The following is a 19,462-nucleotide window of genomic DNA, read 5'->3' on the forward strand; positions in this document are numbered from 1 at the left end:
CAATGAAGATTAACATTGTTATACCTCTCCTATCGAAAAAAGGATAGCAATTCCTTACTAAGTAATCATCTTTCTCCACCCATTTCCAAATGGTTTAGGATAAATAGGTACAAGGAGATTTGTAATTTTTAATAGGAAAATACTTGGTGGATTCTCATTTTATACTCATAATTTTTACTTCATCTCACAAGTTTTTGATATATACATTTTTCTGTGAACTCACATGATAAAAATAATCAATAACTCTTAGTCACATTATGGAGTAGAATTAAGGGAGTAGAATTTGTGAGTATGTATAGTAGAACTCTTTTTAATATAGTTGTTGTTGTTGTTGTTTTTTTGTTTTTTGTTTTTTGTTTTTTTTTTTCTTTGATCTAGTAGAGCGAAGAAGAGTTTGCTTGGCATTTTGGTAAATGCATACATTTTGCGGCCCATAAGAAAAACTACTTCGCGAAACCTAAAAACGAACTCCCCCTAAATCAGTTCCTAATTCATTAACGAGAAACTCTCCTATTTTCAGTTCCTTACTCTAAAAAACAAATACGACATATTGACACAAGGATACTAAAGTAGATAGATACAGAGAGAGAAAATCTGAGCATGAATCCTTCTGCAAGGTACGTCAAGGACTTCACATTTATAGTTTATTTTTCCTTTCTTTTAAAAAAAATTATTATTATTATTTTCCATTGATCAATTGGTTGAAGTTCAAGTATTGAAATTGCAGAAACTCTTGAGAAAGCAAAGATTGAAACTTTAGGAAGAAAGATTGATAGTTTTTGAAGAATTTGTGCACGTAGACAGTGTATTCTTTTGCATGTGTTCATCAATGCTTGACGATATATAAGTAATAGTTGATTAGATGTGTGCATATTGATGGGGAGAGGGAGGCCAAGGGCAGTGGAGAAAGGGGTGTTAGGGCAAAACACAAGCGCATCTAGAAGTGGGTCGTTCAATATACCACCAGGGCCGGTGTATTATCCGACTGAGGAAGATTTCAGGGACCCTTTAGAGTATATATATAAGATCAAGGAAGAGGCTGAGAAGTATGGGATCTGTAAGATTGTACCTCCCAAGAACTGGAAACCCCCTTTTGCGTTGGATAGAGATTTATTCACATTTCCCACAAAAACTCAGGCCATTCATCAGCTGCAGGCACGCTGTGCTTCATGTGATCCTAAGACTTTTGAGCTAGAGTATAATAGGTTTTTAGAGGAGCACTGTGGAAGGAAGGGGAAAAAGAGGGTTGTGTTTGAAGGGGCAGAATTGGATTTCTGTAAATTATTTAATGCAGTGAAGCGGTTTGGAGGCTATGAAAAGGTTGCAAAGGAGAAGAAGTGGGGGGAAGTGTTTAGGTTTGTGCGTTCAGGTGGGAAGATCACAGAGTGCGCGAAGCATGTCTTGTCTCAGCTGTACCTTGAACATTTGTATGATTATGAAGAGTATTGTGCTAAGTTGAATAAGGTTAGGAATAAGGGTTGTAAACGAAGATCTATACCTGATAGAAAAAGTGTGCATGAGTTTGAAAGTTCTAGTTCGAAGAGAAGGCGAAAGAATACTGAGGGTGAGAGACATGAAATGCACAAAGCAAAGGAGGAAGAGTTTGACCAAATATGTGAACAATGCAAAAGTGGTCTGCACGGGGAAGTAATGCTTCTCTGTGATCGATGCAATAAGGGCTGGCATATTTATTGTTTATCACCACCTCTAAAACAAGTTCCACCTGGGAACTGGTACTGCTTAGAGTGCTTAAATTCTGAAAAGGATAGCTTTGGTTTTGTGCCTGGCAAGGATTTTTCATTGGAAGCTTTTAGGCGTGTGGATGATCGAGCTAAGAGAAAGTGGTTTGGATCATCATCTGTCTCACGGGTTCAACTAGAAAAGAAGTTTTGGGAAATAGTAGAGGGATTAGCAGGTGAAGTTGATGTTCTCTATGGCAATGACTTGGACACTTCTGTTTATGGGAGTGGATTCCCTCGTGGAACCGACCAAAGGCCTACAACAGTAGGAGCTGAAATATGGGATGAGTATTGTGCTAGCCCATGGAATCTTAATAACTTACCCAAGTTGCAAGGTTCAGTGCTACAAGCTGTTCATCAAAACATTGCTGGTGTTATGGTGCCTTGGCTTTACATTGGGATGCTATTCTCTTCATTCTGCTGGCATTTTGAAGACCATTGCTTCTACTCCATGAACTATCATCACTGGTATCCTGCTTGAGCTTTGTATAATTTCTTGTATGGCTAATTTCTTAAAATGTATGGAACCTAATCCTTTTGTTCTGTTAGTGATAAGTCAATATTTATATGCAGCACAGATGTTTTGTATTGTGATTCATGATAGTTTTATCTCATGCTTTTGTTCATCTGGCAATCTGAGCATAACACCTCTCTTTAATGTTGTTGGATACCAATTCATATGATACCCTATGATGTCTACTCTAAAAAATAACAATGGCATATTGTGATTAGGTTTGCGTTCTACTACTTTTCAGTATCTGTGTGCGAAAACCTTGAGAATATCTCATAAAAATAATCAAGGATGGAGGAGTGCATAGGGATGATATTCGTTTAACTTGATTGGATATTGATTAAAAAAGAATAATACTAAAAAACAACACAGAGACTAGGATTGACACTTGTATGGGGCATGTATGGCCCTAGAATACGGGAGAAGATAGTGGTTGGTCAATTGGGAGATTAAAAGGGAACTACCAAGTTGGTCTTTGTGAAAATGAGAGAAAATTCAGTGTTCAGAAGCAGGCAACACAGGTTATAAGATAGAGGGACAGTGATCAGCATGACAAGTATGGAACAGGGGAACAAGTATAGTTCACCATTTTCTGTTATGGTAACTGAAAAACATTATAGAGTTTTTTGTTGATCGCCCATGGGCCATACTTAAGCCCTTGGCCCTCAGACATTCCAGTTATTGAGTGAATTTAACTATTGAAAAGGCATGTATTTGATGGTTAATAGTCCCTTATGCTTTTGAACTATCCCTTTCTTATCTATGTGGATTTCGGACCATGTCACTGTCAGAGCTCTATCATATGTTATTTCTATTTCTGTGAATTCTTAACTGTATCGTCCAATTTATGTCTTTGAAAATTCAATCTTTTTCCTTTTTGGCTTTGTTTTCAAATTTCCTGGAAGATGCTAAATTGACAGTGGGTGCATGCAAATTATAAGCATACCTTTTGATAAAGATGTTTTATTAAATTATTGAATATTTGAATAGCAGTTTGCTTGATCATGTTTGAAAGAGTCCACACACACACACATACACACACACACACACATACACACACACACACACACACACACACATATATATTCTTTTTCCATTCTCATTTTTAGCTTTGGTTTTCACTTAACCTGTTAGCTAAACTATTGACTGTTTACTATTGCTTGCTCCAAAGAAATGGTGGGTGATGATAAGGTTGCTTTGAATTGCTTCTCTTGTATATGGACACAATTTCCTATGATAAGTGATGTATTATGAGTGTACCGTGTACAACTTTTCCTATTAAAATAATAATAATAATACTGAGTAACAAAGAAGGAAAAAGAAGAAGAGATAAGGCCATGTATTTTGATAAGAGTTAATTTCATTTTTGGTCCTAGATTTATAGGTGGTGTTAAGAGTCCCATATTGATAAAATAAGAGAGAATATATGGGTTTATAAGGCCATGTTGGGTTAGACTAGCTAATAAGTTGGATTCAATCTTTTAGTGTGGTTTGATCCATGTGCATTATAGCCCAGTTGAGTGACCTCACCCCAATCTTAGTTTATATTTTATAACAGGTGGCATTCCAATTTTAATCCTTTTTTTTTTTAATAAATTTATTATCAAAACATCCCCTTTGGTCCTAGTATTATTGTGGCATGATCATTATGGTCCTTTATCAACAAATTCGTTTAAATGCACTTAGATACAAGGGCATTTCAGTCTTCAAATAGGGATTTTTCAAAAAAGTAAAAATAAAAATAAAGAGGGTAAACCCATTTTGTAAAAAAAAAGATCGAAATGCCCTTGTATTTAACGTCATATCAATGATTTTGTTAACATAGGATCAAAAATGGTCATGTCACAATAATACTAGGATCAAAGGTGGATATTCTAATAAAAAAGCACTAAAAGTATACTGCCACATATAAATCTAGGACAAAAAATGGATTAACTCATTTTGATAAATTATGATGCTATTTTTCACTTTTATCTCTGCGTGTCTGCATGGATGTGACTTATATGTGTATATCTATTTGGCATTATGTTTTCACGATTTCAAGCAATTTGTAAAAGTAGAGAAGTGTTGTATTATTTCTATGTAAAAATATGTACAAGGGATCCTATATTTATATACACAAGACATGGATCACTGCAACACTTTTATATTCAACACTATCATTGTACTCACTGCTCCTCTTTCATTTTCAGGGGGGAGCCAAAATGCTGGTATAGTGTTCCCGGTAGTGAAGTCCATGCTTTTGAGAAGGTATTTTGATAGTTTTATCTTTTATTCTTTAATACAAAGTTCTAATAAAAAGGATTAGGTGAGTCATTAAATTTAAAAAATGGAAAATTCCTTTCTCTGCAGGTTATGCGAAATAGTCTCCCTGATCTATTTGATGCACAACCAGATCTCTTGTTTCAGCTTGTAACCATGTTGAATCCATGTGTCCTGCAAGAAAATGGAGTCCCTGTTTACAGTGTCTTGCAGGTATGCTATATTGTTGTTGGACTTTAGGATAATTTGTGCAGAGTACTTTATTCCCATTGGATAAATCATAGAATGTATTGCCTATTTGTGAGATTGTATCCAGGAAGTGGGAATCAATTTACTTCTATTTCCAAGTGCACAATATACACTTAGGTGTTTTGTTTCAACTATTGGACCATGGACCACAATTTGAAATACATCTGAACTCCAGCATTTTGCTGCTTTGAACTACATTTTAAAATGAAATTCTACCTTATGGACTATGGAGTACTTTAAGAAAAAAAGGGAAGTAGATGAAACTCATGAAAGTTCTCACTTCCCTTCTAGAAAGTGTTATAGAAGTTTTTTCATGGAGATCATATAACTTTTTTGTATTTAGGCTTTCTATATTGCATCTTGAAATAAATTAAACAACAAACTATGCTATCATTCAGTTTAATGTGAACATCACTTTAACACTAATGTGATGCTTTCTCAAAGGCTTGCGAGTTTGCCTGATCCCAATGCATTTGCTTTATATATTTCTTTTGTAACTAACAGGAGCCTGGCAACTTCATTATTACCTTCCCCAGATCTTACCACTCAGGCTTCAACTTCGGTAATAGATTACTCTAAAAGCTTTGGAACAGTTGGTTTATAGCACTTGTTGATTCTTTATGTACACTGATGCAAAATGCCTTTAAGGTCATAGTTGCAGTTCTAAATTGCACTCTTAAATTGTTTGAGGTTTAGTATTCTTATTGCTTGTTTATGCACTCTATAATCCTAACTGGTTTGGAAGTCATTTTCACAATTTGCAATTGTAGGCTTAAATTGTGCTGAGGCTGTCAATTTCGCACCTGCTGATTGGCTACCTCATGGTGGTTTTGGAGCTGAATTGTACCAACTTTACCGAAAAGCTGCTGTGTTATCTCATGAAGAGCTGCTCTGTGTGGTGGCAAAGGTCTGCTTGGACCTTTTGGAATTCTTCTCTTCTTAGTCTAGTGCTTCTATTATGGATGGGAAAATACAGTTGTTTCTTTAGTTGTCAGTTGCATTATCAAACTAATTTTTTTCTTTTTGCAGAATGATTTGGATACTAAGGTCTCACCATACTTAAAAATGGAACTGCTTAGGGTCTATAATAAGGAAAAGTCCTGGAGAGAGCGACTTTGGAGGAATGGCATAGTTAACTCTTCAACAATGTCACCTCGTAAGCAGCCTCAGTATGTGACTACTGAAGAGGTATTTAAACCATTTGCTTTCGTTATTTTATGATTTGCTTGGTTTTTTGATCTTTTAAAGCACATTGGTGACCTGTTACACAATGTTCTTTGCAGGACCCTACATGCATTATATGCCAACAATATTTGTATCTTTCTGCTGTAGCATGCAGCTGTAGACCATCTGCTTTTGTTTGCCTTGAGGTGAGTGATCTTGGGTATGCCAGGTGGAATATGTGGTTTTAAATTTTAATCTGGAAATTGTTAGAAGCATGTGTCTCAAATTAATGTTTTAGAATTTGAAGTTACTTGAATAAACACATAAAAATTCCATTTGGCTGGCATTGGTCAAAGTTAGAAGAAATATCTTCATCATAATTGAGGCTATTGAGATTTAGCTAGTTTTTGTTAAAATCAAGCAATATGAAATTTCTTGTCCTTTAAAGTTTAAATTATTTTGTGAAAATGTTACTAATTGATTTTCTTTTGTAGCACTGGGAACACCTATGTGAATGCAAGGCCAACAAACTTTGCCTTCTTTATCGTCATACTCTGGCAGAGTTGCGTGATCTAGTCCTCTTTACTGACAAGCATTGTTCTGAGGATGCAGCCAAAAACATTCAAAACCAGGCTCTATCTTCGATTGATTCTGCTGCACTATCAAAAAAGGTGTTATTTACTACTGCCAGTGGCTAATAGAACGAGATTATTTGATCAAACAACCTATTCAAAACTTTTAGGGCCTGTATAATATGGACAAAATTTTTCCATTCTCCAATTCTGTTTTTCTGCTGTTTTCCCCCTTTCCATTCTCCAAATGGAAAACAGTTCTCCAAATGAAAAAGAAAAAGAAAAAAAAAGAAGAAGAAAGAGCTGGAGCCTGGAGTGGAAAGCCTGGGTGAATACTATTCACCTGTGTTTTCCGTTTATTGGAAAACTTGAAAATTTGTTTTCCAGTTTCTCTTTGGAAAACAAAGTCCACTTGAACAAAAACTCCATTTTTTCATTTTCATTTTCTTTTTCTATTTTTCTATATAAATGGAGTGTTTTTTTTTTCCTCCAAACATGAACAGGCCCTTAGCTTCACACTATTATTATAAAAGGTTTGCAGATAAAAATATAAAATGTGCTATCTGAGTTTATTGCATAAAGATTTCTGTATATAACTCGTGTACAACTTCATCCAAGTGTAGGTTAAAGGTAACTCTGTCAACCATGAGCAGCTTGCTGACAAATGGCTTTTGAAGTGTAATAAGATTCTGCAGAGTCCATATTCCAGTGATGCTTATATCAATGCATTGAAGGAAGCTGAACAGTTTCTGTGGGCTGGTCATGAAATGGATCCTGTGAGCTTCAATTTTGTGTTATTGAACTATCTTTTCTCTCATTTTTGTTGGTTTTATCAAATGATGATGTATTTGTGCCACATGGTTTAGGTCAGAGAAATGGCAAAGAAATTGATTGAATCTCAGAATTGGGCTCAAAACGTAAGAAATTGCCTCTCTAGATTAGAGTCATGGTCATGTAATGGTGATCATGATTTTGAAAAGGTCCAGATGGAGCTTGTTGACAATTTGCTAAGTCTAAGTCCTGCCCCTTGCACTGATTCTGCCTATCTCAAATTGAAGGTAATACTCATTTGTGTTATATGGCAAGCTCTTCTGTTGGGTGCTCAGATTTTAGAATTGTCTGATTACTCTTCAATATACTGTGTGCAGGATTACCAGAAAAAAGCTAGAGTTCTGATTCAGGAAATTGATTCTGTTCTTTCATCATGTCCGAAGATTTCTGTAAGCAAGATAATTGCAGTTTATGCTTCCATCTATGTTCTTTAGTTTATTTAAATCTCTGATCTATATATTTCCTGTTCTTTTTATTTGAGTGTTGTCTTCTTCTGCCATGAGACTAGTCATTTTACTTCGTTTTCCCAATTCCTTTAACTATCTTTGTTATTTGCCATTTTCAGGTAGCTGAATTGGATAACTTGCAATCTAAGATACTTGGTTTGCCTATCTATGTAAAAGAAAGTGAGAACTTGATACGGATACTGTCTTCTGTTAAGGTATAGTTGTCTCTGTATTGATGCAGTTTTTTCTTTCTACTTTACATTGTAGCTCTAGTCTATGACTATTCTAATTAATGTATAACAACACTAATTCATCATTGAGATCCTTAGGCATGGAAAGACACTGCTAGAAAGTGCATCTCTGAGAAGTTTCCTGCTGCAGTGGAGGCAGATGTTCTCTACAAATTGCAAGAGGAGGTAACAGCTTAACTTTCTTCTCTGCCTGCCATACATCATACATGATCCTGATTCTACAGTACTGATGATTTTATATACTTGTATCATTTTTCCCAGATCCCAGATCTTCAAGTTGAACTCCCTGAAGTTAAAATTTTATTAGATTTAATTGGAAAAGTTGAACTATGTCGCTCTGAGTGCAAAAAGATGTTGGAAGGTTCTATTAGCCTAAAGGTTGTGTATTATATATCCGTATTTTCTTTGTAAAACAATTTGACGAAGTGAAATGCTAATTGGATGTTTAGCTTGTACAGGAACTTGAATTACTTATAAATGAATGGGATGCTTTTACTGTTAACATTCTGGAGCTTGAACTTCTGAAACAATATCATAAAGATGCTGTGTCTTGGAAATCCCGTGTTAAGAGCATTCTAGTAAACATCAGTGATAGGGAGGATCAGGAACATGTTGTTGACGAGTTAACTTGCATTCAGAGGGATGCATCTTCTCTGAAAATTCAAGGTGTGGATAATCACACATTACACTCCCACATAAAGTTCTGTTTGCACTAGCTTGGTGCATTCTTTTTGTTGATTCTTGATGTTAAGGAGATCAATTGACTTTTAACATTTTCTTTCATTTTATGAATAGTTGAGGAGCTGCCTTATATTGAAATTGAGTTAAAAAAGGCTAGCTGCAGGGTAAAAGCATTGAAGGTAAATCTGATGCATGCTAATCCCTTATCACTTACACTGATAGTTTTGTGATTTTAAAATTTTCTATAATGGTTGTCTTCCTCATTGATATAAATGCCTATGGGCCAGGGTGATAAAATCCACCACCTTGACATTAAGTGATTGTATGCTTACTTGATGAGTTTAATTTTCAGTCATGGCGCTGAGTTGTCTCCTATACAATTGTATATCAATGTGTATTAAATTGCTGAAAGTGCATATGATTCACACAGGCACTTCATGGCAAAACATCTATCGATTTTATTGAGCATCTGATGGTGGAGGCTAGCACGTATGTTTCCTAGTTTATACCCCTTAAATAATAATTGCACTTTATACTATTACTGATTTTGAAACTTGATATGCCAATATATGTCAGATTGCATATTGAGAAAGAGAATATTTTCATTGATATTTCTGGGATATATGCAATTGCTGTTTCTTGGGAAGAAAAAGCAAAGCATTTACTTGGAAGTAAGGCAGATATATCTGAATTCGAGGATGCTATTAGGTACTGGCTTATTGGATGCTTTACTTCTTGCTTATCTCCTATTAAATCTGTTTAGAGTTCTAATTTTTCAAACTTGATGATAGGGCTTCTGAAAATTTGATTGTCATTCTACCATCTCTTGATGATATTAAGGATGCAATTTCCTTGGCCAAGTCTTGGCTACTCAAATCTAGAGCATTTATAACAGATAATTCACCCGCAGCATTCACTCCATGCTTTTTGCATAAAGTTGAGGACCTGAAGGTTGGCCCTTGCCTACAGATTTTGAATTAAACATAAAAAAAACCGTGTGTATAGTGTACTGAACTGAACTCATTGTAATTTTGCAGGAGTTGGCATCTCAGTCAAAGCTTCTGAAGATATCTTTGAGAGAACAACCACTCATTCAGACACTCCTTGATAAGTGCATGAAATGGAAGCAGGATGCCTGCTCTTTGTTGAATGATGCAGATTGCCTTTTGAATGTTGATGTTATGGGTGATCAAAATTTTAGCTCTCTCAGTCAAAAACTTGAACATCAAATTTCATTAATGGAGAGTGCCATACAAGCTGCTCACTATCTTGGCTTTGAGTTTGATATGATTTCTAAACTTCAAGGTGCCTGCTCTACTTTCCAGTGGTGTGTCAAGGCTCTTTCTTTCTCTTCTACTGTTCCTTCCATTGAGGTAATGGGTTGTATTTCTTAACGGTTAGATATTTAGATAGCCATATGGACTATCATATTTGATTTCTCCTTTTCTCCATACTTTGCTCCTAACTCCTCAGACTGTGCTGGTTTATACTGTGCTTATGTTTATTATCTTGTAGGAAATTGAAAAGAGTTTGGAAATTGCTGGCCGTTTCCCAACTATATATGCATCTTGTAGGTTGTGTATTGTGCTGTTTGATGGGGTAATTTGGCTTAAGAAAGCCTTGGAAGTTTCTGTTCCATCTAATCTCAGAAGATACAACTTAGAGGATGCTGAGGAAGTACTTAGACAGTCTCAGGTAGACCATCTTTCCTAGTCTATTTCCCTGCAGAAGTTAGGAACTTAGGACATTGCACCAAGGTGTTAACCTCCTCCCAGTACTTGACCATCTACAGTTACATCTGTTCTCCCTGCAAGTGCACTTGTCTCCTTTGCATGTTGTTTTCCTGATTGAAATTATGCTATTCTTCTGTTTTGAATTGCAGAATGTTCATGTGTCATCTCCTGTGATAGTCTCTGAACTTAAGAAGGCTATTGGGAAGCATAAGTAAGTTTCCTGTCCTGGATAATCTTTTTCCATCTATTTTTCTGAAACCTTTTGTCAGAGTAGAGTATCTAAAGTGATGCTGAAACTTTGAAAGACTATTGTGTTTCATGAAAGCAATGATTAAATTGTTAAATTGCAGATTATAAGCACACAAGACCTGTTAATATGAATTTTTAGTTTAAATGATTTAATATACAGAGTAATAGGACAATGGAATTATTAGGTTTCTAGCTCAACTTTTTGACAGTCTATGCAGGGATTTTGTTTTGCGTAAAAATGGTAGGAATAGTGAACACATGCTATCTAGTCAGTAGTTTAAGGTTGGAGCTAGTGTGCAAACTCACTCTATGCAGAGTCTATGTTGGATGTAAGCAACCTTTGCCCTGTTTCTAGAGAGGTTGTTATTTAGGGCTTGAACCCATGATTTAATTTGCCAATGGGTGATCCCTTGGTTATTATCCCACATCATTTAGGTATAAAGAAGGAAAATACTCCTCCTTCCTGTTTCTAGGGTGCTGTTTCAAGGCATGAAAGTATGAATGTAAATCCAATTTGTCATGTAATTCCAATCAATGTTTACCGGGATGCTTTAGGATGAATCTTCCTTGAGCCAATAAATAGCTTCTATTTACTTTCTGAATATGTTGGACATTGGACTACTAAGTCCTGAGTTTTTATCCTTAAATAGGTCCCTGTTGCATTATTCATCTCATGAATAGTTTCCATATTTTAATTTCCATGCTAGTTTCTCTTGTTTAGTTCCGCTGTAATAGGAATTTTAATTGTTTGTACTTTGTAGTTTGTGGCTGGAGCAAGTGCAATTATTTTTCAGCCTTGACTTGAGGGATCGGTCATTGGACATGTTACTGCAGCTTAAGGTACTATACTTTGGTTGAAAATTTGTTTCATATATTGCATTCTGATGTCTTAAACCCACAATTTTTATTTATTGAAGGATGTGAATCTATTCATTCTCATTTTGGTTTAGTCAATTTTTTTTCCCTATTGTAGTTGTACTATTTGAAGCTTTTGTAGTTCATTTTGTGCTTTTATCTTCTATGCTCATTTTTTTGGTTGTGATGTTACTTAATGGCTAGTGGTTGCAAAACATTCAGGAACTTGGAAGCAATGATGCATTTAATTGTTCTGAAATGGACATGGTTTTCTCTGAGGTTCATAAAATAGAGGAGTGGAAGCATCGCTGCGTAGATATGTTTTGGACTTCTGGAGATGCAAATATACTGTGTAGTGCTCTTTTAGAGGTTTAAAATTGTTTGCCATTCTCTATATTTCTTAGTTTCATATCCTCTGTTTTAGATGTCTTAGTGAAATCTTCAATTGTGCAGATTAGAAATACTCTTGGTAGGTCATTTTGCATTTTTGACGGGTCTAGCTGTTCCAAAATCCAAGATCTGTGTATATTCTGCTCAACTGCTACTGACAACCAGAAGCTTTTGACTTGTTCTTCTTGCAAGGACTGGTAAATTTTCTAGGCTGTAATCATTACCTGATTACCAATTTACCATGATTCACTGTTGAGAGTGAGCTTTGTTGAATATTATTATTGGTTGAAAGACCATGTGGTGATCTATATGCCAAATTTGCATCTATTTTCCATATATCTGAAAGATGATGTTTTTGTATAGCTTCCACTTGGGCTGCATTGGACAACCATCCTTGGAAACAAGTGTTCCATTTACTTGCCCCTATTGCCAATTCATGAGAAGTGGGAAAATATCTAAAAGTGGTTATCTGCTGGTATGCATTAGTTATTTGGTTCTCTAAATGATTTTGCTGGGATTATTAGTCTTCTGGTCTGATGTGCTACATCATATAGAAAATAGGGCGGAAGCGTTTTGAATTGAAGGAGCTCAACAAGCTTTTGTCAGATGCTGAGGATCTCTGTTTATGGTAATAATGAGTAACCCCCCCATATTTCACTGAAAATGTGTGGACTGTTATATTGCTACAAATTTCTTTTTCAACATGTAATCTTGATTTGTTTGGGTAAGCCTTTCTTGACATCTGTAAGTTCTTTCCCATTCTAGCAAAATGTATAGCTAATTTAATTCTACTTCTTCTTCATAAATCACTCTCTCCTTTTTCTTCTCCACTCAAGATGGTAGTTGTTCAGTGCAAAACAAAGCTCATTTGCACGTCTTATAATATATTCTGTAAGTCCCAAGTTCATAGTTTATTGTCAGTTTATATGTGCCTTCTGTTTCATGTTAAACAATCTAATTTATAATGAAATGGTGTCAATGCCGAGCAGCTGAAGTTTTACTGTATCATTAGGTGTATTGAAATTTATATTCCCTTGCATGTGAATGTGATGTTTCCATTTTCTATCCTAGGTTTTTACTAACATCATTCCATCTGATACCTGCAAACCTTGTTGCAACTTTTTTTTTTTTTTTTTTTTTTAATAATTGTTTTGGGCTAATAGCTTAAAANTTTTTTTTTTTTTTTTTTTTTTAATAATTGTTTTGGGCTAATAGCTTAAAACACCCTTCAAATAGCTTCAATTATAATAGGCCTATGTTTTTTTAGCATGTGTGTCATAGTTCTTAAAACTTGTATGTTTCATCAAGGATGTGAAATGAACTTGTGTTGGGTTTTGTGTGACAGGATTGAGGAAATATCATTACTTAGCCAAATTGTGGACAAAGGTCTTGAGCTTAGTGCTTGCTTAGGAGAAATCTTGGATTTTGCATTAGCTTGTGTTGACAAGGATCTGAGTGTTGTTTCTACAAAACTGTGTGTTGCACTGAAGGTGGATATCTATGTATACTGGTTATTCTTCAGAGTCCAGATATCTTTTCAGTTTTCAGTGAGAGTATTTCAAGATTTTGTTGTATTAACATTCTCCACTGTAATCCATACAGGCAGTAGATGTGACTGGTTTTCATGAATGTGAATCAAACTGCAAATTGGAGTTGGCATTGTCAAGAAATTCATGGAGAGTTGGAGCTCAAAAACTTATGGACGGTCCACAGAAGCCTACAATTCAACAGCTTCGGCAGCATTTAAAAGAGGTTTGCATTAATTCAATTCTCATGTGGACACCACACCTCACATTTGAATATTTGATTGTGTGTAAAGTGCTGCTGCATTAGTGTTCTCTGGTTATGCCTTCCACACCTCCCTTTTCTTACATTGGGTGAAGGGGAGTTTACAAGGATTCAGATTTGATAACCTCCATTATTGTTTGCAAGGATAAGCAGCAGTTTTTCCCTTTCAAGTTATATGTATAAAATTAATGTACACTGGCAATGAAAACACAAAACCACAGCGGCAATTTGCTTTCCTAGAAATATATATATGTTAATTTTGAACATCCATCTAATAGTCAAATTATATATACTTCAGGGACTAGCTATAAGCATTTCTTCCAAAGATTACTTTAGACAGAGACTGAATGAAGTAAGGAATATAGGATTGCAATGGGCCGACACTGCAAAGAAGGTTAGCTAGTAGTGTTCATACTGTGTAACGATTAGTGATCTTTCCACAACACTGCTAACTACTACTGTCTTCTCTTTGGTAGGTTGCTGCAGATGGTGGTGCACTTCAACTGGATAAAGTCTTTGATCTCATCTCCGAGGGTGAAAACTTGGCTGTGAATTGTGAGAAGGAACTGAAAGTAAGAAATAGCTAGCCTATTCCTAGTTCCTACCCCATGTAGATATAAATATCATGAAATAATATTTGCGTCATTTTGTGGGTAATGTAGTTGTTGAGGGATCGGAGTATGCTTTATTGCATCTGTCGGAGACCAAATGATCAGAGACCAATGATCGCGTGTGATAAATGTGATGAGTGGTACCATTTTGATTGCATTCACTTGTCTTCCTCTTCCCTCCCGAAAACCTACATCTGCCCAGCTTGTATTGATGAAAGGGAAGATGCCGACAATGCATCAATACCAACTAGTGAAGAGGGGTAAGCCCCATAATTTATCACCATTTCTAATTTCTTTCAACATTAACTAAATTCAGCTATTCTATTCATTTACTCAACAAACACCAATTTTAAACAGTTCAGTTCTTGACAGATTCTAACCTTTGTATTTCATGTTCTACTGTCTAGCAAAATAGAATGAATGGTTTTGAATCCTTTGATTTGATTTGATGTGAAAACAGGTGTGGCATTGGAAAACCGAAGGAGCCCCAAACACCTTCTCCTCGACACACAGAGGCGAGAAGGAAGAGTAGAAAACTGAAAGCTGCCATTGACATTGCCATTGCCATTGGCGAGGAAAAAGCAGCAGCCCCAAGGCAGTGTAGTAATGTTGTGGGATTGTTGTTGTGGAGAAACCGGAAGCCATGTAAAAGAGCAGCTCGGAAACGAACAGATCTGGAGAGCTTGTCTCACTGGTTTTCTTCTGTAAATAATAGTAATTCATAGCGTCGAATACACACAACAATCTTTTTCTTCATTCAATTGATTCCCATTTTTGCAGTCAGTTTTAGTTGCAGCAAATTTTGAATGTTGTATTCATCATCTAAATACAATACAATACAATTATTAGACCATTTTTACAGGTAAACCAAACAATCTTGACTCATATTTTTTTTTTATTACTTTGGCATCATCAAGTCAAGTAGTAGGAGAAGAGGCATACATACTTCATAACTTCATATGTAAAACATCACTTGCCTGCCACAAAACACAAAAAGAAACCAAGAAGATTTTGCAAATCCAATCCGGAAGAACATTTGATTTGATGCACTGCTAGTGTATAGATTAGCACTTATACACTGATCTGACGGTGAATGAATACCGAGATTTCCATGAAAGTGAGTGAGTAGAGTAGGCTTCAAATACTTCCTAGTAGTTTCTGTACATCTCTCTGCAATAATATCATTATGTTTGTTCAGTCAGTAATAACAATAACCAGGGTGTATGATATGCTATGGCATGAATACTAATTAAAGAAAAAGGTTTGAACTTTACTTTACCTCAATGGTAAGGGGTGATGTTGTGGGATAATAGCGATCGACGAGCTGCCCTTTCTGATCAACCAGAAACTTTGCAAAGTTCCACTGAATGTCATCTCCAAATATTCCCCACTTCCCTAATTTCATATACTTATAAAGGGGAGAAGCATTTTCACCATTCACTTCAATCTGCGGTAAAAAATATTTTTTAGACACCACCCGCAAATTGCAATCAAGCTTGTTATTTTGTTTTACCTTGCCAAAGACGGGGAACTCTGACTTGAAACGAGTGCAAACAAAATCTAATATCTGATCATTGCTTCCTGGTTCCTCCTCACCAAACTGATTGCAGGGGAATGCTAGTATTTCCAGGCCTGCAATGAAGGAGTTGATCACCCTTGGCCGGCCTCAAAGCCACAGGAAAGAAATGAAATGCAAACTCAAAGATCACCGGTGATCTTGATACTAAACACCATAAAATCAAAACAAACATGAAATGCAAACCTTGGTGTCTGTACTTGTCGTACAATTGATTGAGCTCAGTGTAGTTTGAGTTCGTCATCCCACTGAAAAAGTGAGGAAATGGGATTTTGGGGTACATATGAAAAAGGAAGAGAGCCATATCAGAACAGACCAAACAAATTCTTTGGTGCCTTGAAAAAAATAAAATCAGATATGTTGAATATGCATACATACACACATACCACTTGGAAGCAACGTTGACAATTAGGAGGACTTTTCCCTTATAGATGTTGAGATGTACATCGTTGCCTTTTGCATCCTGCAAAATAACACTACCCATCCATCACCCCCCTACTACACTACAATCTAAGCATGTGTAAACTAAGTAGTCGAAGACATGATGAAACTAAAAACACTTATTCTGTAGCTGCAGAACATCCATCAGACTGTCGAAACCAACAAACAAGGGTAAATATATGCAACCAAAATCTATTATAATTCTTCATTTTGTTGCTGTCTTAAGTTAAAGAAAGACATTTCTTGATTATTGATTCCCCAGTTCAATTGCTTGTTGTAGCTAGCTAGCATGCAATAAAAATGGAATGGTCCAGTTTCTAATGATATCATCAGTAAAAATGCATTCTTGGACCAATCAAATTCAAGGCAGACAACATATGAACAGAGAGTAATAGGAAAGTTTGATTTCAGTACTAGGCTAGGAAAACCTAAATAGAAACAAGGAAACATTGGCAGCTGCTAACCTTAACGATGAAGTCGTAGACAGATTTGGTCAAATCGCTTGCCATCTCAATTTTCAATTGCGTTGGAGCTCAGAAATGTACCACTGTACGTTGTCTGTGTTGCTCTGCTCCCTATAAAAACGATTTCCATTTTGGAGGCACCAAACATGCCTTTCTAACAAAAATATTACCTCCTTTACCCTTGGACCTCCACATCCGACTCCACAAGATGGTGTTAATAGATGAGTAAGTCACAGTGAGTTAACGTCCCAACTTAAGTTATTTGAAAATCAATAAGAAGTTTTGTAATTTTATACGGAGTAATTAATAAATTAACAATTTGACCAACTTCATTGTATTTGTAAATTATTAATAAAGACTTTCTCAACATACTAAATATTCTTGTCTGAAAAGTATTATTAAAACTCTAGTTAGCTTAGCTGCATTAGTTTTTAAATTTTTTATTAAATTATTAAATTTTGCAAAAAACAGGTTGGCATGATATATAATTCATTGAAGTGCATCAGCATCAAATATGAGGCCTTTGAATTTACAACAAAAGCTTGAGTAATTTCAAAAGAACATTGTAAATCTATTTTTAAATAGACAATAAGCACAACTAGCTTCATACAACATTGCTTTGTTACATCAACACACAGAACGACATTACTAGATTTCAGACAGCATGAGACAGTCTATGTTTGCTTATTCATAACAAAAGTACACACAGCATAGCAGCTTCAAATCTGCATTTATTCATGATGTAAATAATAGTAGCATAGGATCAGATAGCGGCAAGAAAGCTTAAGATATCCCCAGCAGTTTCTTTATGTCCTTCTGCAGCAACACAGAGAAGCGAGATTCGTGTTAGACGAAATAATTGATGGGTATGGATATGGGTATTAGTGAACAAACATGGCTTTACCTCTATGTTTAACGGAGATGTGGTGGGAGCATAGCGATCAACAACCTTTCCATCTTTGTCAACAAGGAACTTGGAGAAATTCCACTTGATACTATCGCCAAAAAGTCCACCTTTGCTAGCCTTCAAGAACTTGTATAGTGGAGCAGCGTTGGATCCATTTACGTCAACCTAAATCCACCATGCATAAGATAAGATTGGAAGCCTTAACATATAGATTCTATAGAGACATCTCAACAAAGAAATATAATGGTTTTGCATTTACAGAAATGCCTCGTGAAACTAAAAAAAAAAAAAGACCTTTTCAAAAATGGGAAATTCAGCCTTGAAGCGAGTACAAGCCCTCTGCAAGATATCTTCATTGGTGCCAGGCTCTTGTGAGCCAAACTGGTTGCATGGAAATGCAAGAATCTCCAAACCTGTTCAAGAATCGTGACATTTCTTTAGATTGCATAAAGAAAAGTTCTCGTATAAGACCATTAGTTTTCCTAGATCTTTGGCCATGGAAACCTCAAAAAGAATCTAAGTCAAACCTTTATCCTTGTAGCTCTGATATATCTGGTTCAACTCGGTGTAATTTGAGTTTGTCAGCCCACTGCATCAGAGGCAATATATATATTAATGCAAATGCGTCATTTTTCTTAAACTACAAGCTCTCACATACATCGAACAAATCCTTAATTTACTCTCAGCATACCATTCTGATGCAACATTGACAATCAGCAAGACCTTGCCCTTGTAATCACCAAGGTTAACATCATTTCCTTTAGGATCCTGTAACATATAAAAAAAAAATGCAGCCACTCACATTATGCAAGGATCGGAGGCCATTCAGGGATAACACTTTAATTACTCCAAGCGTCAAACCTTTAAAGCACAAGTGACAGATGCACTTTCCTCACTTCATCCACAAAACATAAAACCGATAAAGAACTACACAGTTAACACCAAAAATCTAAAACAAACAAAAATATTACAACCCAAAGGCAAAAAAGAGAAAAACAAAGCAAGGTACTTTTTTGAACTTTCTGTCACATTTGAACCACGTCAACCAACCACTTGAACTATACAGAGGTAAAGAACATTAAATATTTATAAAAAAAAAACAAATTTCAAATGGAGATGAAATGCTGCATTTCAATGCTCTCCCCAAAGCTTAATAGCAACAATTTGCTTCCTTGTAAGCAAAAGTAGAAGCCTACTAATCATAAATCTCTATAAATCAAACAAATTCCTTTTAATTAAAATCTAAGAATAAAATTTCACAAGTCCCCACTCCCCCTCTGTTTCCCTTTTCTTCCTACTAGCTGGATAGCTAGACCTGTGGAGAATGAAATGGTTATACTTATTATAATAGGCTTCTTAACACGAAAGATTAACTATTATGCCTACATATACACTCACACAGATGAGCATATTATCTATGATATATTAAAGTTGTCAACTTTAGCCAGATTCGACCTTTATAATCAAAGAAAGGTAAGAAATTTGAAAAAAGAAAAAACTTTTACAAGCCCAATTCCGATAAAGAGCCAAAACATAATACCCCAAGTCCATACGAACCAGTAGAAGCACAGCACTCGAGATTCACAGATGCGGCAAAGCAAATACTCAAACAGAAAGGAAAAATAGCTAAAAACAAAGGGGGCAAACCTTAACAGTGAAGTCGTAGACTGACTGAGGGTTGCTTGATTCTGCGGCCATGGTTTGATCGGATCTCAAAGATACAGGGGGGGGGGGGGGGGGGG

At 35.8% G+C, this 19,462-nt stretch overlaps 3 protein-coding genes across 5 annotated transcripts; 1 reads left to right on the forward strand and 2 right to left on the reverse strand.

Moving 5' to 3' along the window:
* Positions 1–470: 470 nt before the first annotated feature.
* LOC116027723 (lysine-specific demethylase lid) lies at positions 471–15,185 on the forward strand. Of its 3 annotated transcripts, none has more exons than XM_031269445.1 (34): positions 471–617; positions 728–2,207; positions 4,443–4,500; positions 4,603–4,725; positions 5,266–5,323; positions 5,532–5,668; positions 5,791–5,949; positions 6,045–6,131; positions 6,420–6,596; positions 7,121–7,273; positions 7,364–7,555; positions 7,646–7,717; positions 7,894–7,989; positions 8,104–8,190; positions 8,287–8,403; positions 8,475–8,691; positions 8,821–8,885; positions 9,137–9,195; positions 9,283–9,414; positions 9,498–9,657; positions 9,744–10,079; positions 10,222–10,401; positions 10,589–10,650; positions 11,450–11,528; positions 11,766–11,912; positions 11,997–12,130; positions 12,297–12,408; positions 12,488–12,561; positions 13,279–13,423; positions 13,536–13,685; positions 14,020–14,115; positions 14,198–14,293; positions 14,384–14,592; positions 14,793–15,185. In XM_031269445.1, the coding sequence occupies exons 2-34, from the start codon at positions 877–879 to the stop codon at positions 15,055–15,057; spliced, it is 5,565 nt and encodes a 1,854-aa protein (XP_031125305.1). In that variant the 5' UTR covers positions 471–617; positions 728–876; the 3' UTR covers positions 15,058–15,185. The 3 variants fall into 3 exon arrangements, with proteins under 3 accessions (XP_031125305.1, XP_031125306.1, XP_031125307.1); XM_031269446.1 differs by having other exon boundaries at positions 8,484–8,691; XM_031269447.1 differs by lacking the exons at positions 13,536–13,685; positions 14,020–14,115; positions 14,198–14,293; positions 14,384–14,592; positions 14,793–15,185 and having other exon boundaries at positions 12,495–12,561; positions 13,279–13,405.
* Positions 14,627–16,983, reverse strand: LOC116027724 (probable glutathione peroxidase 8). The gene is made up of 6 exons (XM_031269448.1): positions 16,814–16,983; positions 16,295–16,371; positions 16,095–16,156; positions 15,846–15,964; positions 15,612–15,779; positions 14,627–15,502 (listed from the first exon to the last, which is right to left on the reverse strand). The coding sequence occupies exons 1-6, from the start codon at positions 16,856–16,858 to the stop codon at positions 15,470–15,472; spliced, it is 504 nt and encodes a 167-aa protein (XP_031125308.1). The 5' UTR covers positions 16,859–16,983; the 3' UTR covers positions 14,627–15,469.
* Positions 16,984–17,285: 302 nt separating this feature from the next.
* LOC116026561 (probable phospholipid hydroperoxide glutathione peroxidase) lies at positions 17,286–19,456 on the reverse strand. Its single transcript, XM_031267882.1, has 6 exons — positions 19,368–19,456; positions 18,412–18,488; positions 18,248–18,309; positions 18,015–18,133; positions 17,718–17,885; positions 17,286–17,629 (listed from the first exon to the last, which is right to left on the reverse strand). Exons 1-6 carry the CDS (start codon positions 19,416–19,418, stop codon positions 17,597–17,599), a joined length of 510 nt encoding a protein of 169 aa, XP_031123742.1. The 5' UTR covers positions 19,419–19,456; the 3' UTR covers positions 17,286–17,596.
* Between the last annotated feature and the right edge of the window lie 6 nt (positions 19,457–19,462).

This window comes from Ipomoea triloba, chromosome 8, assembly GCF_003576645.1.
Source record: "Ipomoea triloba cultivar NCNSP0323 chromosome 8, ASM357664v1".
In the NCBI taxonomy this organism is placed as follows: Eukaryota; Viridiplantae; Streptophyta; class Magnoliopsida; order Solanales; family Convolvulaceae; genus Ipomoea; species Ipomoea triloba.

Bases quoted from the DNA above. Each gene is read 5' to 3' on its own strand.
- LOC116027723 (XM_031269445.1), top strand. From the start codon at position 877: ATGGGGAGAGGGAGGCCAAGGGCAGTGGAGAAAGGGGTGTTAGGGCAA. The intron at 6,132-6,419 runs GTGAGTGATCTT...TTTCTTTTGTAG, and splicing joins CTGCTTTTGTTTGCCTTGAG to CACTGGGAACACCTATGTGA. The intron at 14,116-14,197 runs GTTAGCTAGTAG...TCTCTTTGGTAG, and splicing joins GGGCCGACACTGCAAAGAAG to GTTGCTGCAGATGGTGGTGC.
- LOC116027724 (XM_031269448.1), bottom strand. From the start codon at position 16,858: ATGGCAAGCGATTTGACCAAATCTGTCTACGACTTCATCGTTAAG. The intron at 15,780-15,845 runs GTAAAACAAAAT...TTTTTACCGCAG, and splicing joins AGTTCCCCGTCTTTGGCAAG to ATTGAAGTGAATGGTGAAAA. The intron at 15,503-15,611 runs GTAAAGTAAAGT...ATATTATTGCAG, and splicing joins CATCACCCCTTACCATTGAG to AGAGATGTACAGAAACTACT.
- LOC116026561 (XM_031267882.1), bottom strand. From the start codon at position 19,418: ATGGCCGCAGAATCAAGCAACCCTCAGTCAGTCTACGACTTCACTGTT. The intron at 18,489-19,367 runs GTTTGCCCCCTT...TATATGTTACAG, and splicing joins TCTACGACTTCACTGTTAAG to GATCCTAAAGGAAATGATGT. The intron at 18,134-18,247 runs GTTTGACTTAGA...ATTCTTGAACAG, and splicing joins TCAGAGCTACAAGGATAAAG to GTTTGGAGATTCTTGCATTT.